Source organism: Heloderma suspectum, chromosome 6 (assembly GCF_057233095.1).
Source record: "Heloderma suspectum isolate Gila_16-S chromosome 6, 16-S_ref, whole genome shotgun sequence".
Lineage (NCBI taxonomy): Eukaryota > Metazoa > Chordata > Lepidosauria > Squamata > Helodermatidae > Heloderma > Heloderma suspectum.
The window spans coordinates 90,802,798-90,816,773 of NC_139463.1; the positions used below are offsets into that span (position 1 = coordinate 90,802,798).

Sequence of the window (13,976 nt, forward strand, 5' to 3'; positions counted from 1 at the left end):
CGAAAAGGTAAGTGACTTTAACACATCCCTAGATGTAGAACATGCTGAATCAAACCAGCCAAGGTTAAGGAAGCGGGTAGAGTTCCAGTCCCCTCTTTCAGGAGTGGAGGAAGATTCTGTAGGATTGTCTGATGAACTGGAAGTAAATGAGTCAGAACGTATGGTGTTGAATGCAGCAGCAAGTGCTTTTGTACCCTCAGAGTTAGACTCTGAGTCATTGTCAGACCCTGTGACTAACACAGTAGTTTTGGATACAGTGAGACAATAGAGTGAGGATGGCTCTGGTGGGAGTTCCGAAGAGAGTGATATTCTGGAACCTCCCCCGCCTTGCCCCTAGTAATATCTAGCCCAGTTGTGAGAGACCTTTTATCTAGAAAAGGGGAGGGTGACTTACAAATGTAAGAGCCTAGGAAAATCAAGGGAAAAGACAAATTAAACCAGTACAGAGTTTGACCATTATTGCACCAGGAGTTCAAGCAAGCAGACTTCTTACATGGCATGTAGATGAATAGCAGGCATAGTCAATGTAATAATGTCATGAGGGGAAATATTATAGAATTGGCCAGGATGACAAATATTTGGCTGGGGGAGAGCATGTATAACAGATGGAGTTTGTATGTTTTGAAAGATTTAACAGGAGTTAATTGGGAGTAAATGTGGGAGTGCTCATTCTGACCATTCTGTGCATTTAAGGCCCAAGGAAACAGCAAAAAGGGAAGGCGCCTGTGTGTCCAAAAACAGAAGAGAAGATATTCTAAGGTACCAAAGAAGAAGGAGAAGGAGAATTAATTATGCCCAACACATTTCAGAAACGACTTCCCTTCCTCAGGGCCTGTAATTGAAATGAATTGCAAAACATTCCTAAAATCTGTAAACAAACATACCCAAATGCATCCCCAACATACATCATTTATAAGCCATAAGCATTAAAGGTTTTTCTTTGTTTGTTTTGTTTCGCTTTGAGTTATATTAGAAAAAAGTTGTAATTTATTGCATTTGCCTATTGATACATTAATAGGAAATCGGATATTAGGGATGGACAAAAGGGACTTACCTCATCCCACAGCTTGCTTCGCGGTGGGGGGGAGGCGCTTCGCTTCTCCCCCCAAAGTTCAGGCGAGGGGGGGTGGTGCCCCACCTCGCCCGGCTGAAATTCAGGCCAGGGGGGAGGCGCCCCATCCCTCGCCACCGAAATTCAGACCGGGTAGGAGCGCCCCGTCTACCCGGCCACGAAAAAAAAGTAAACCCCCCCCCCATGATGGGCTACGTAACGATTTACGTAGCCTATCATGGCTCGATTTCCAAAGTTAGCCATGATAGGCTATGTAGATTGTCACATAGCCTATCACGGGTGACTTTGGGGAAAAAAAAAGCGTGTACGCAAATGGCGGCTCCCATGGGGACCGCCATTTGCGTTCCTTATTTTGGCACGTCTAGTCTACGTAAAGATTTACATAGACTACGGCGAAAATAAGGGTAACACAAATAGCGTGCACTTATTTTCGCTGTAGTCTACGTAAATCTTTACGTAGACTAGACGTGCCAAAATAAGGAACGCAAATGGCGGCGCCCCATGGGCGCCGCCATTTGCGTATGCGCTTTTTCTTTTTCCAAAGTCAGCCGTGATAGGCTACATGACGATTTACATAGCCTATCACGGCTGACTTTGGAAATCTAGCCGTGATAGGCTACGTAAATCGTTACGTAGCCTATCACGGGTGTGTGTTGTTGTTTTTTTACTTTTTTTTTTTTTGCAATGGCGGCGGCGGCAGCCGGTCGGGAGACCGGCCGCCCCCCATACCAAAACGCCGTCGAAACGCCACCGGGACCCGCCGCCGAGAGGGACATTCGCCGAAGGTAAGTCCCATCCCGGGGGGGGCGGGGGGCTGGCGGAGAATTTCCCCAACACTTTCGGGGGGCCAAATGCATCGGCATTCGGGCTCTCGAAGATTCGTGGAGAAATTCTCCGCCAACCCTATCGGATATTGAAATCATAAAACAGGTGTCTCTTTCCCAAGACTGCTGACACAAACATATGGGGCCAATCGAATCCAACAGACATCCTTTGCTGAAAAAATAAACCATTCTGTTAACATCAGTGCTGTGATGAGTCCTGACCCATATTTTTGTGGAACTTTTTTCTCTCCCAGCAAAAGAGGGATTGTTTTGTTCTGCCTCTTTCACAGGGAGGGGGAGAATTTCAGAGGATTTTCTCCTTGGAGAAGGGGACAGGATATCCACATATGCTTTTTTAAAGGCATAAGTGCTGCCAGCTGGGAAGTTCTCTCTGAACTCCCAGGAGACCCTGTGGCCTTGCCCTCTCCAATAGGCATTCAGGAAGCGGTCCCAGCTGGAGAAGAGTCCTGGGCTCCTGCAAATGCAGGGATGTTTTTTTAAAAAACAAAAACAAATAGACAGAAAACACCCCCCAGGATTGCATACATTTTAAAAAAGGTATGAGGATACCCTATCCTGCTACTCAAGAAGAAATTATCTGAAATGCTCAACTCTCCCAGACTCACTAGAGTTTTTGTTTTGCCCCCACACCACAATTGGCTCAGAAATTGGAGAATTGGCTCAGCAACATTTTACACTAAACCATTATGGCCTTATTAGCACATTCAAAGAACCTAAAAGACTCAGCCATCACCACAACATTACAGAGAAAGTTACTTCCAGGTAGGGATGGCAGAGAATTCCTCCATGGATCTCGGTGAGGCCGAATGCCAGTGCATTCGGCCCCCCGAAATCTGTGGTGGAATGGCCTACCCCCCACCCCCCCAGCGGATCCCTCCTGGGACGAGACTTACCTGGGACGGATCTTCCAGGCAGCGGTGGCTCCAGCGGCAGCTCCGGCGGAGGCGGCTGTTCTTCCGACTGGCTGCCGCCGCCGCCATTTGCAGACTTTTTTTTTTTTTTTCCAAGATGTGATAGACTATGTAAAGATTTATGTAGCCTATCATGGCTGGGAAAAACAACAACAACCGCGTACGCAAATGGCGGCGGCTATGGCCGCCACCATTTGTGTTCTTTATTTTTGTTGTCTTAGTCTACGTAAATATTTACATAGACTAAGACACCGAAAATAAGGGGAATGCAAATAGCGTAGCGGGCGCTATTTGCGTCCTTTTTGATTCGCTGTTTTAGCCTACATAAAGATTTATGTAGGCTAAAACGGCGAATCAAAAAGGGACTCAAATAGCGCCCGCTACGCTATTTGCATTCCCCTTTATTTTCACCATTATAGTCTATGTAAATATTTACATAGACTAAGATGGCCAAAAATAAGGAACGCAAATGGCGGCGGCCATAGCTGCCGCCATTTGCATACACGGGTTTGTTTGTTTTTTTACGCAGAACCCTCCACAGCCAGAAATCTGGCTGAGGACAGCTCTGGCCTGGGCCTGGCCGGCTGCTCTGCAGAGCCGCTGCGGAGCACAGCCAGCCATCGAGGATTCCGGGGGGAGGGACGGAACTCCCCCCCCCCACCATAAACATAATCTGCGGAAAGGTAAGTACATTTCGTACATCCCTACTTCCAGGGCCACTTTCCCACCCTGCCATCCATAAGAGAACAGAAGAATAAAGTTAACTATTGTCAGGCTCAATAAAGACAAGGGCAATGATATCATTGACTGTACTGAAAGAACAGACTGGGAAAGATGGAAGGTTCTGTAAATATGTTCCTTGGGATTCTTTCCAGATGAAGACAACAACTGAAGAATAATTTAAAAACAAAACCACCACTTCAATAATATAAAAGTAAACAACCACTTAAATAATTTTTCTTATGAGTTGGTCCTTGCTGTTCAATCCAGGCCTCAGGATAATTATGTAGCATTTAGGAAAAAAGATACAACCTAATAAGCCAGCACCAGAGGCCAAAATGGAGAAGATCTCAACAGCAACCATATATTTTCCTGTGGTGCTCAAGTAAGATGGAATGAAGGACAACCAAACACTGCAAAACACCAACATGCTGAACGTGATAAACTTGGCTTCATTGAAACTATCTGGCAATTTCCTGCCTAGGAAAGCCACCGTGAAGCTGACAATGGCCAGAAATCCCAGGTAGCCCAAAACACAATAAAACATCGTGTCTGACCCTTCCTTGCATTCCAGAATGATTTCTTCAGGCAGAGAATGCAGATCAAAATGTGGGAATGGAGGAGTAACACATAGGCAAATAGCACAAATAATAGCTTGAATAAAGGAGCAACTAAGAAGAACAGAGTTTGCTAGTCTTTTACCCACCCATTTCCTCATCCTGGATCCTGGCTTGGTAGCCATGAAAGCCAGAACCACTGTGATGGTTTTTGCCAATATGCAAGATACAGCCACTGAGAACACGATGCCAAAAGCAATTTGTCGTAAACAGCAGGTTACTCTGTGAGGTCGGCCAATGAATAAGAAGGAGCAGAGGAAGCAGAGCAATAAGGAAATGAGCAGACAGTAGGTGAGGTCTCGATTATTGGCTCTGACGATGGGAGTGTTGAGGTTCTTGATGAAAATCCCTAGCACCAAAAGCGTGACTACTGCAAAAGATAGAGTTGCAAAAACTAAAGTAATCCCCAAAGGCTCTATGAAGGAGAGAAAAATTATGACCTTGGCAAGACATTGATCTCTGCTCTTGCTTGGAAATTGATCTTCTGGGCACTGGAAACAGTCATTCATGTCTGAAAAATCAAACAGATTTCAATACAGTATAATCATCTTTCTTTTATATAATTCAATTGAGTGAATTGAGCCATTTCCAAAGTCTGCTTAGAAACTACAATGCCTTTGATCTGTGTCTCTACTTCAAACACACATACTGGGGCCACTGGACCAGAGAAAGGAGGAAAAATACACATAAGTTAGTGAAAAGTAATGGATTACTGAGGATAGTGTGTATCCCTCCCTGCTATTTTATCATCCACACAATCATTTTGTTTCTTACACACAGCATTCTGTAATCAAGGATGTGAGAGGATCCATATGTACGGTCTGCTCTTGTGCAAGTAAATAAATGTCTAAGAAATGCTGCTGTATAAAACTGAGCCACTGCCTAGTGGGAAGACAATTATCTCAGAGAAGTGAAATAAACAGAAACAGGACAGATAGTTTTCCAGATACGAGTACACTGGGGAAGGCATCAATCAGCCAATCAGTAACTCTCCTTCTAAATGTTATGTAGCCTGACTTTTCTTCGTGGTATCATTGATTTCTGATGGAACCATTTCCCCATCCCCTGGCCAAGTCCCAATCAGAGGAACATGCATAGGCTTAAAACCAGGGTTCACCCTCCCTTTTGATCCCAGGGTCAAAAGCTCCAGTATCTTTTCGATAGGAGCCACCCTCTTGGTCTTATCATGTGCCTTTGTCAGGCACTGAGACCCAAGGGTGGGCATGCACCTGGCTCAGATATGGAAGGTTGTGGACAAGCAGGGGAGAGGCAGTGGTGTTTCAGGAAGCAGGAAAGCTGAAGACAGTAACTAAGGTGGTAATGAGCCCTTCTGGCTTCAATATATCCCAAACCGACAGAAGGCAGCAGAACATGGGCTGTTATAATGCCAGTGGCACAGGAGCTGCCCTTGGGCATCACCCTGCGCTTCTGTGCTGCTGCCCAAGTGAGAGCTGCCTTTGCTTTGTCTGCACAAGACTGAGTGGTGCAGGGAACATGGGAGCCTGATCTGCAGGACTGACCCTGTGGTGCTTGACAGCTCCCTTCACTTCTCAGCCCTCCTCCTAGGATGAAGAGAGCCCAGTATACTGGCCACGTGGAGTCAGGGAGAGAAGCTCAGACCTTTTTCATGCAAAGCTTGGCAGCTGGATTACCTTCTCAGCCCTCCTCCCTGGTTGAAGAAATCCCATCATACCTGACAAATAACTGGCTTCAGTTAAGGACTGAAGCTGGGACCTTTGGCATGCAAAGCATGTGCTCCACACCTAGGGCCCTATGCTTACATTTGAAACTAGTAGGGGTGTACGAAACCCCACTTACCTCACCTGGCTTCACTGGGTTCTGTGGGGGGGGGATCCGGTCCTCCTCCCTGGAATCCTGCCTAGCTGGCTCAGCTCCGCGGCCAGTCCATGGAGCCGCCAGCTGGGCCGATCCGCAGCAGGAGCCGCCAGCTGAGCTGATCCGCAGCAGGGCCCCCATCTGCGGCCGTGCTGTTGCGGATGCAAATGGTACCCTGTGTAGTGGCCGCCATTTGTGTCCCTGCTTTAGCCGTGATAGGCTATGTAAATATTTACGTACCCTAACACGGCAAAAGACAGGGACACAGATGGCAGCTGCCACAACGGCTGCCATTTGCGGCCACAGCAGCCCAGATGATGACCTGGAGCCGCTGCTGGTGCTGCCGTCAGGTAGGTCCATTCCAGGGGGGAATGGTGGGGGGGCGAGGCCGTTCCACCACGGATTCCGGGGGCCCAGATTCTTTAGAATCCGGCCTCACTGAAGTCCATGGCAGAATTCTTCAACATCCCTAGAAACTGGGTCGTTTCTTGATGACACATAGTGTTTCCTGAGATTTATGAGGATAATATAGGACAATTTGAGTCAGAGGGCTTTCCTTGCACATCTACCAACATGCCTAAAAAAAATTGTCCTTCCCTGTAATGGACATAGTGAAGACAAGCACTTCTTTGACCTTGAGATTTACAGCACCAGTAAGTGTTGGGAATGATTGTGTCATAAGTCTTGTTTTGGCCATTTACCACTATAACTCGATACATGTTCTCTCTTCTCTGGGAAGAAAAACAATATTAAATTTTTGTATAAAGGATATTTATCTACTGTATAAGTGTAACATTGTATTAATAAGGATGATAACTGCATTGGTATCTTCCCTAGTGTGTTCTGGAAATGTGAACAGGTGATACAGCAAAACAAAAGAAAAATGAATTATAGAATAGGGCTGTGCATTGCTTCGGTGCCGATTCCAAATAACAAAGCGAATCAGGGTGTTTTGTGGGTGCTTTGGTGAGATCCGAAGCAGATCAGAACAGCACCAAAACACTCCGAAGTGAGGCGGGTCACCACTGAAGCGGCTCAGTCTGCCTCAGGGATTCGGAGCTATTCTGATGCCTTCTGAAGCCCAGAGCACCTGTCTCTAAAATGTATCAATTTGTGAAAGATCAGGGAGGGGAATTGGAAGAGGAGGAGGGAGTAAGCTTTGGCAAATGGCAAATAAGTGTAACATTGTATGAATATGTGTGATAATTCGATTGTTATCATCATCCCTGGTGTGTTTTGGAGAGGTGAACTGCCTGGTGATATAGTAAACCAAAAATAAAAAAAAGGTCTCTGTATTGCTTTGATGCTGAATCCAAATACCAAAGCGAATCAGAGTGTTTCACGGGTGCTTCAGTGAAATCCGAAGTGGATCAGAACAGTACCAAGGTGCTCAAAAGGAAGGCGGGTCATTGCCAAAGGACCTTGGTCCACCTCAGAGATTGGGAGCTATTCTGATCCCTTCTGAAACCTAGACAGCCTGTCTCTAAACTGTATCAACTTGTGAAAGATCAGGGAGGGGAGGGGGAGGGGATGAAGATGAGGGAGTGAGCTTTGCCGAATGGCAACTCTAGTTGTCAAATGGTGTCTGAACTTAACCCAGCGGGCTCCAATCAGTAAGAGTATTGGAGGAGGGGGAGGGGGGATACTGTATATATTGGAGAAAGCCTGTGTTCGTTTCATTGTAAGAGACAGAACTGTTAGACGGTGGTTATTGGAGAGAGCTGTTAGAAAGAACTGGTTGGTTAGTTGGCTAGATCTGTGGTGTGTGTGTGTGTTTGTGTGTTCTACTGCAGCTTTGTTCTTATTCTTTCCCACCCAGCCTTTTTCACGTCAACTATTCCCTGTCTTTCTTTTCTAGATTCCTTGGCTCCTCCCCTCCCCCTGCCATTCTCAGTTCAACTATTTCTTTGTAGGTTTCTCACTAGATCCATATAAACACACACACACACACACACGACTTTCTTTTCCTTGTTCTTGGCTCTCACCCCCCCTTCTCAATTCCTGTATTCCTTCCCTTCCCATTTTTGAACTCTATATCTTTTCCCTAAAAAAGACCAAAAACCAAATCAAAATCAAAAGGGCTGGTGTGTGTGTGTGTGTGTGTGGGGGGGGGGGGTTGTACGTAGTTCTGTATCTGCTTTACTTTTGCTCTTGTGTGTCTCTGCTTGTGTCTGTGCACATGCGCTTGTTTTGTGGTCAAGCAAAGCACTACACATGTCCACATTTCAAATGCATTGGGCAAAGCACTACAAACACATAACATCTGTTATTTGAATAATACTACACTGTGTGGCAAAGCAAGCCCAATATGAGGCATCTTTAGGGTCCTGGCATTGGGGCTGCTCGTTGCCCAGATTTCATGAACTTCTGGGCAATCAGTGAAAAGTTATAGCTCTTTTCTTTGAGAGTTTGCATGGAAAACAGCACAGCCTGCCTGCCAGACTGTTTTCCCAGGTAATTGTATTTCCATTCAGCCAAAGAGAACCTGAGGTCATCCACTGTGAAGCTGAATAGGAAAGGGGAGAGGGATTATTTGTATTTCAAAGAAACCTACAGCAGAGATTAGGGATAGTGACCATCTCCTAATCACCACATCAACACGTAACTTCTCTGATTATCCCTTCTGACTTTTGGTTTGAGTTTCTGAGAACAGCACAATTTATCTGTGCCTATCACAAAACCTACCTGGTCAAACTGTCTGAAATTTGGGATATGCCATCTCCTTCATGAGGGCTGAGAGACTCCAAATGTCATGCACTTCTGTTCAGTGAAAAGTTATAGCTCTTTGATTTGAGGGTTTTTGTTGAAGAAGTCAAATTTTACCTGCATCTACCACAAAACCTACTGGACCAAACTGTCTGACATTGAGCTTCTGTTCTATCCTTCATGAGGGCTGACAGGTCCCCAAATGTCATGTATTTATAATAAAAACTGAAAAAGTTATGTCCGTTTCTGTTTTCCAATGCAAGTCAATGGGAAAATGTCACATCCAAATGATTCGGATATCCAAATCTTGCTTCAGATCCAAATCTGAGGTGAAGTGAATTAGGTCCAAAGTGGCACTGAAGCAAAGCAGTGGGTCCATGCACAGACCTATTACAGAATGTATAATACATAACTCTGCACATTATGCCACCTACCCTTCTGATCTGAAAACTTCCCATCTGGACATGGAACACAATCATAGCAACAAAATGGCTCCCCTTCTTTCTTTTCTCTCCTGTAACCTGGATGACAATTGTCATTACACAGAGCAATGGGCAGCACCTATCCATAAACAAGGAGAAAATTAGAGAGAAACCCTATTGAGAAAGTCAGCAGCCTCCAAAGTGGAGGCTGCCGAGGGTCCAGTGCAGGGCAGCCATAGCAGTAGGGGTGTACGAACCCCACTTACCGTTCCAGTTCAGGGTGTCTGCAGTGGGGGGAAGGTGATCTGTCCCTCCCTCCAGAATCCTCCCTGGCCAGCTCCACTCTGCAGCAAGTCCACAGAGCCGCCGGCCAGGCCCGTCCACAGCCGGATTTCCATCTGTTGCTGGGATACAGACGCAAATGGCGTCCAGCGTAGCAGACACTATTTGCGTCCCTGCTCTGTTCTTGATAGGCTACATAAATATTTATGTAGCCTATCATGAACAGAGCAGGGACACAAATTTGCATCTTTTTGTGCAAATTTGCATTTGCGTCGGCAGCCCGGCAGCGGAGGGCTGCGGACTGAAGAGGATGGACCCAGACCCGGCTGGCGACAGCTAGGGTCCGTCCTGACCAAAGTTTGTGGGGTGGCGGGGGGGAGTAGTCTGTTCTGCCACGGACTCCAGGGGGCTGGATTCTAAAGAATCCGGACTCATGGGAATCCGTGCCTGATTTCTCCACCATCCCTACATAGCACAGAGGCAATCCTTGCCTCCGTGCTCCAGTCACCCTGCATTATTAGCTTGACAGCCGATTTTGGCTGTCTAGCCACAGCTTTGGGGAGTGGGAGGGAAGGAGGCAGCATGGGGCATAGGAAGCCATGTAATGCAGCTTCTGTGGTCTACTCCTTTCCCTGCTCCTGGGACAATCCCCTTTTCCCTGATTTCCATGCTCCATTTCTGAGCATGGAGACGTAGGCGGTATGGGAAGAACGGCACCAGCTAGGAGCGGAAGGGGAGGGGGCATGGAAGCATGGTTTCTGGAAGCTGCATTTGGAGCCCCAGCTCAGACCTTGGTTCCCAGACACCGAAAAATCCTATGGCCCTCTGGACAGTGTCTAGTGGCCATAGAATTGCTCCCTCTGAGGCTTTTGTTCCTTGTAAAGAGACAATTCCAGGCAGCTAACAACAATATTCTTTTCATGAGGCAAATAAGTTTTCTAACTGGAAGCATTGATTGATAACCTAGCTGTAGGGATGAGAGAATGGTCGACCATGCCAACAAAAAGCTGAACTTCACAGCGTAATTCAGCTTGCTCCTGTTCTTTTTTGCAAACTGGTTTTGGGGGGTTCATTCAAATGGGGAAAGTACACATCTCTAACAGGAAAAAATGGATTTTTTTTTTAACCAGTGGACTCTTCCTCCATTTACTAAAGCATGAAGATCTGGGGGGGGGGGTTAAGTACACGTTTTGTGAAAGCAAACTTACATATGGGAATTTGCGGACATTTTTGGAGAGCATGCACTCTCGTTCTCATTCAGGGTTACAAAGAGCACATTTTTAGTGGTTTGCAGACTGAAACAAAATTGACTGAGAAAATTTGTAATGCATTTCTAGGTGTGGTTCATTCATGCAAAGAGCCCAAGCAACTACATCCAAAGATTTAAATGAAAGGTATCACCATATGTAGTGCATAATTCTTGAAGACACAAGCTGCAATGGGTCCGGGCCTATATTTTTTCCATTCTGTTTCAATTCTGAATTGGATCAAGTTGAACAGCCTGAAGTTTAATACAGATAATATTGAGTCCTGCTAAGAAGAACTGCTGATTAAGGGATCTGGGGACAGCCATTGCCAAGATTGTCTTAGCCCACTTTAAATAAATGTTAAATATCATAGGGGACAATACCATTGACTGGAACCACATACTGGAAAAACCCAAGGCCCAGGCAATAGCCCATCTTCTGGAGCTAGCCATCCAAATAGGAGTGAAGCCACTGCAATGCAGTACCCCCACACTTAACTCAGAAAGCTGCTCCAGAAGGATACCACAGCCAATGGTATTGAAAGCTACTGAAGGAGAGATGAAGGAGAATCAGCAGGGTCATACTCCCCCCGTCTTTCTCCTAAAATAGTCATCATAAAAGGTGACCAAGGCTTTTTCCATGCCAAAACATGGCCTGAAACCCAACTACAATTGATTGAGATAATTGTTCTCATCCAAGAGCACATAGACAGAAATCTGTCCATGGTGACACATTTTTTTTTTACATCGAGTCTGGATTAGGGGTGGGTGAACTCACTGTTGTCCAGGTCATGCGCTGCTTGCTGGAGCCCCACCAGCCTCCAGTCCATGTGGATCCCTCACTGAGCTGCCATTTTGCATATATGATATAGGTGTAACAAATGCGATATGGTGTGGAGAAACTGGACAAAGTTTTTCCCCTCTCCATTAATTTTAGAACTCAGAGGGCAGCTTTACATGATCAGGGAAGTAAAAGAAGCCGTGGTGGCTTCTTTCCCCTGCCCACGCATGTCTCATTTCCATAGTTTCCCTCCCTGGACACAGGTTTCCATGTTGTCCAAACCTAGCGAGGGTTGGCCCCGGGGGTGGCTTCCAAACCACCCTGGAACCCTAGAATAAGCCATGGGTTGTGGGGTGGTTTGAAAGCCTTACTGGGTTCAAATGAGACTGCAACCTGCACCCAGTGATGGTAATTATGGAAATGAGGTAGTGTGCGACCAGCATGAGCAAGGCAGAGAAAAGAAGCCACTATGGCTTCTTTTCCTCCTCTGATTGTGTGAACCCAGTCACTATCACCCAATGAAATTGACTGGAAGTAGATTCAGGACATACTGCTGTGGAACCTCTCACAGAGGGAGGCTAATCATTTTATTTTTGTTTGTTTGTTGAAAGGCACCCTGATTATTTTCTTTTAAAATGGTGTTATCAAAATGGGTTTGATACACAGATACATGCTTTTGACAGACAGACAGACAGACAGACAGGAAGCCTCTTCCTGGAAGAAAAAAAAAATGGAGAAGTGAAGAATGGTGGATTCAATCTGAGGTCTAAGATGTGGGGACATGCTTCCCTCCCAGAAATAAATAAACAAATGGAGACTGTAATGGGAGTATGAGTTAGATCTGAAATTCATTCTGAAATCCTTTTAAAAATCTTTTAAAATAAGGGTGTTTGTATGCATTGACTAAAGTCTGTTTGTACACAGTTTAGAAATGTCCCATTTTTTTTGTGTGTGTTTTGTGGAATGCATGACATGGATAGAAATGTACAGATTTCTGACTGCAAATTGGATTTGGTTCTGTGTTCAGTTCTGGGAGGTGTAAATTGGGCAAATACAACCCCGCTCCAAAAACACTTAAACAAGAACCCTCCGATGAAAAACTGTCTCACCTATCTATAAAACTGACATGTTAATCCTTGGTGACTATGAATATGAATGTTGCTATATTCAAGAAACCTTGTAATATGGTAAGCATAGTCATGGTTTACAAGGATGAGTACGTTCCCAATAGTCAAACTAAATGTGATGCAGAAGTGCCATAATCAGGATGTATTGAAGTTGTTCAAAACACAGTTGCTGGGGGGGGGGGGAATTTTGATTGAATCAGGTCCATGGACTGAATAGGAGTTAACCCTTTCATGTCTCCCTGCACCATGACCCCAATTCAGTTCACAAACAGCTGTTTTAAGTTGAGTGTTGTTGTTCTGCTTGTTGTTATTTCTAGTGAGGGGGAGGTCCTAATCATGGATTTAAAAAACTAATAATTCTCAGTACTGAACCAAGAGATGGCAGTTAATCCTTATTATATAGATGTCATCATCTGTAATTGAGGTAAGGAATGTAGAGGCTATTCTGGATTAATCATGTATAACATGGTGTTTAAAGGCATTGTATTTAAGAAGTTTCATACGGGTCAGATGTATAGCTTTGGCAGCCTGACCTTGATCATGTTTACTCATAATTCAATTCCATTGTGTAATGTGTCTTACACCAAAGTGTGTATACACCTGGAGCCTTAAAACATTTAATTTTACACACCACTAAATTATGTGGTCATAATAAGGAAATAATGGAGCATGGTTAGGTTCTCACAAAATCAAAGTTTCCACTCTGTGTATACATTGGATGGTGTCAAGCTATAATAAGACAATGAAGGGTGTGGGCAAAATTTACCTCTTTGGGGATAGGGAAAGACCTGAGTTCTATTGAATGGAATTCATTCAGCAGGATTAGAGGCACTGGAACACTTTCCCTTTTAGCTTTGCACCTTCAATGTATATATGTATCCCACCTGATTAAATGAACTGTGCCATGTGATAGCCTCCTCGTTAATGGTGAACCTTTGGCCCAGCAAAGCCTGTGAATCCATCCTTCCGACATTCACTCTTAGGAAGGATTTGTTTGGGAAAGTAACCCAGTTGATGATATCAAATCCAGCTGCTAATTCACCATTCTCATCAAAAGACACCAAGTCCCCAGCACTATTGTTAAATGAGATGCTCCTCAAGAAAGGGTGAAGCTAGATTGGAAACAACCACCACCACCACCCAGGTTTTACTAAGCGATGAAAAGTGAATTTGTACATATGTATTTTTATAATAAGAACAGAAAAGGAGAAGGGTTGGGTGGGGTTCATCCTTCATTTTAATATTGAGGAGCTCCATTCCATTGAAGAGTTTGGTTTTCTTTCTTGAGTTAAAGTCTTAGATTGCAAATGGCTACCCCAGCGGTCAGACAATGGACAGATCTCAAAATATGATTTATGCAAAGGATCTTTAACTATATTTTTCCCAATAATTGATCAATAGCTATCACTTG

General features: G+C 45.0%; 1 protein-coding gene across 1 annotated transcript; it reads right to left on the reverse strand.

Annotated features, from left to right (window-relative positions):
- Positions 1–3,774: 3,774 nt before the first annotated feature.
- On the reverse strand, positions 3,775–13,527 carry LOC146341798 (vomeronasal type-2 receptor 26-like). The gene is made up of 3 exons (XM_084807689.1): positions 13,450–13,527; positions 9,142–9,268; positions 3,775–4,676 (listed from the first exon to the last, which is right to left on the reverse strand). Exons 1-3 carry the CDS (start codon positions 13,525–13,527, stop codon positions 3,775–3,777), a joined length of 1,107 nt encoding a protein of 368 aa, XP_084663815.1.
- Positions 13,528–13,976: the final 449 nt, after the last annotated feature.

Excerpts from the sequence above, each read along its gene's own strand:
- LOC146341798 (XM_084807689.1), bottom strand. The coding sequence starts at position 13,527 with ATGGATTCACAGGCTTTGCTGGGCCAAAGGTTCACCATTAACGAGGAG. Across the intron at positions 9,269-13,449 it reads GGCACAGTTCATTTAATCAG|GTGCTGCCCATTGCTCTGTG; the intron begins GTGGGATACATA and ends GTTTATGGATAG. Across the intron at positions 4,677-9,141 it reads GAAGTTTTCAGATCAGAAGG|ACATGAATGACTGTTTCCAG; the intron begins GTAGGTGGCATA and ends TTGATTTTTCAG.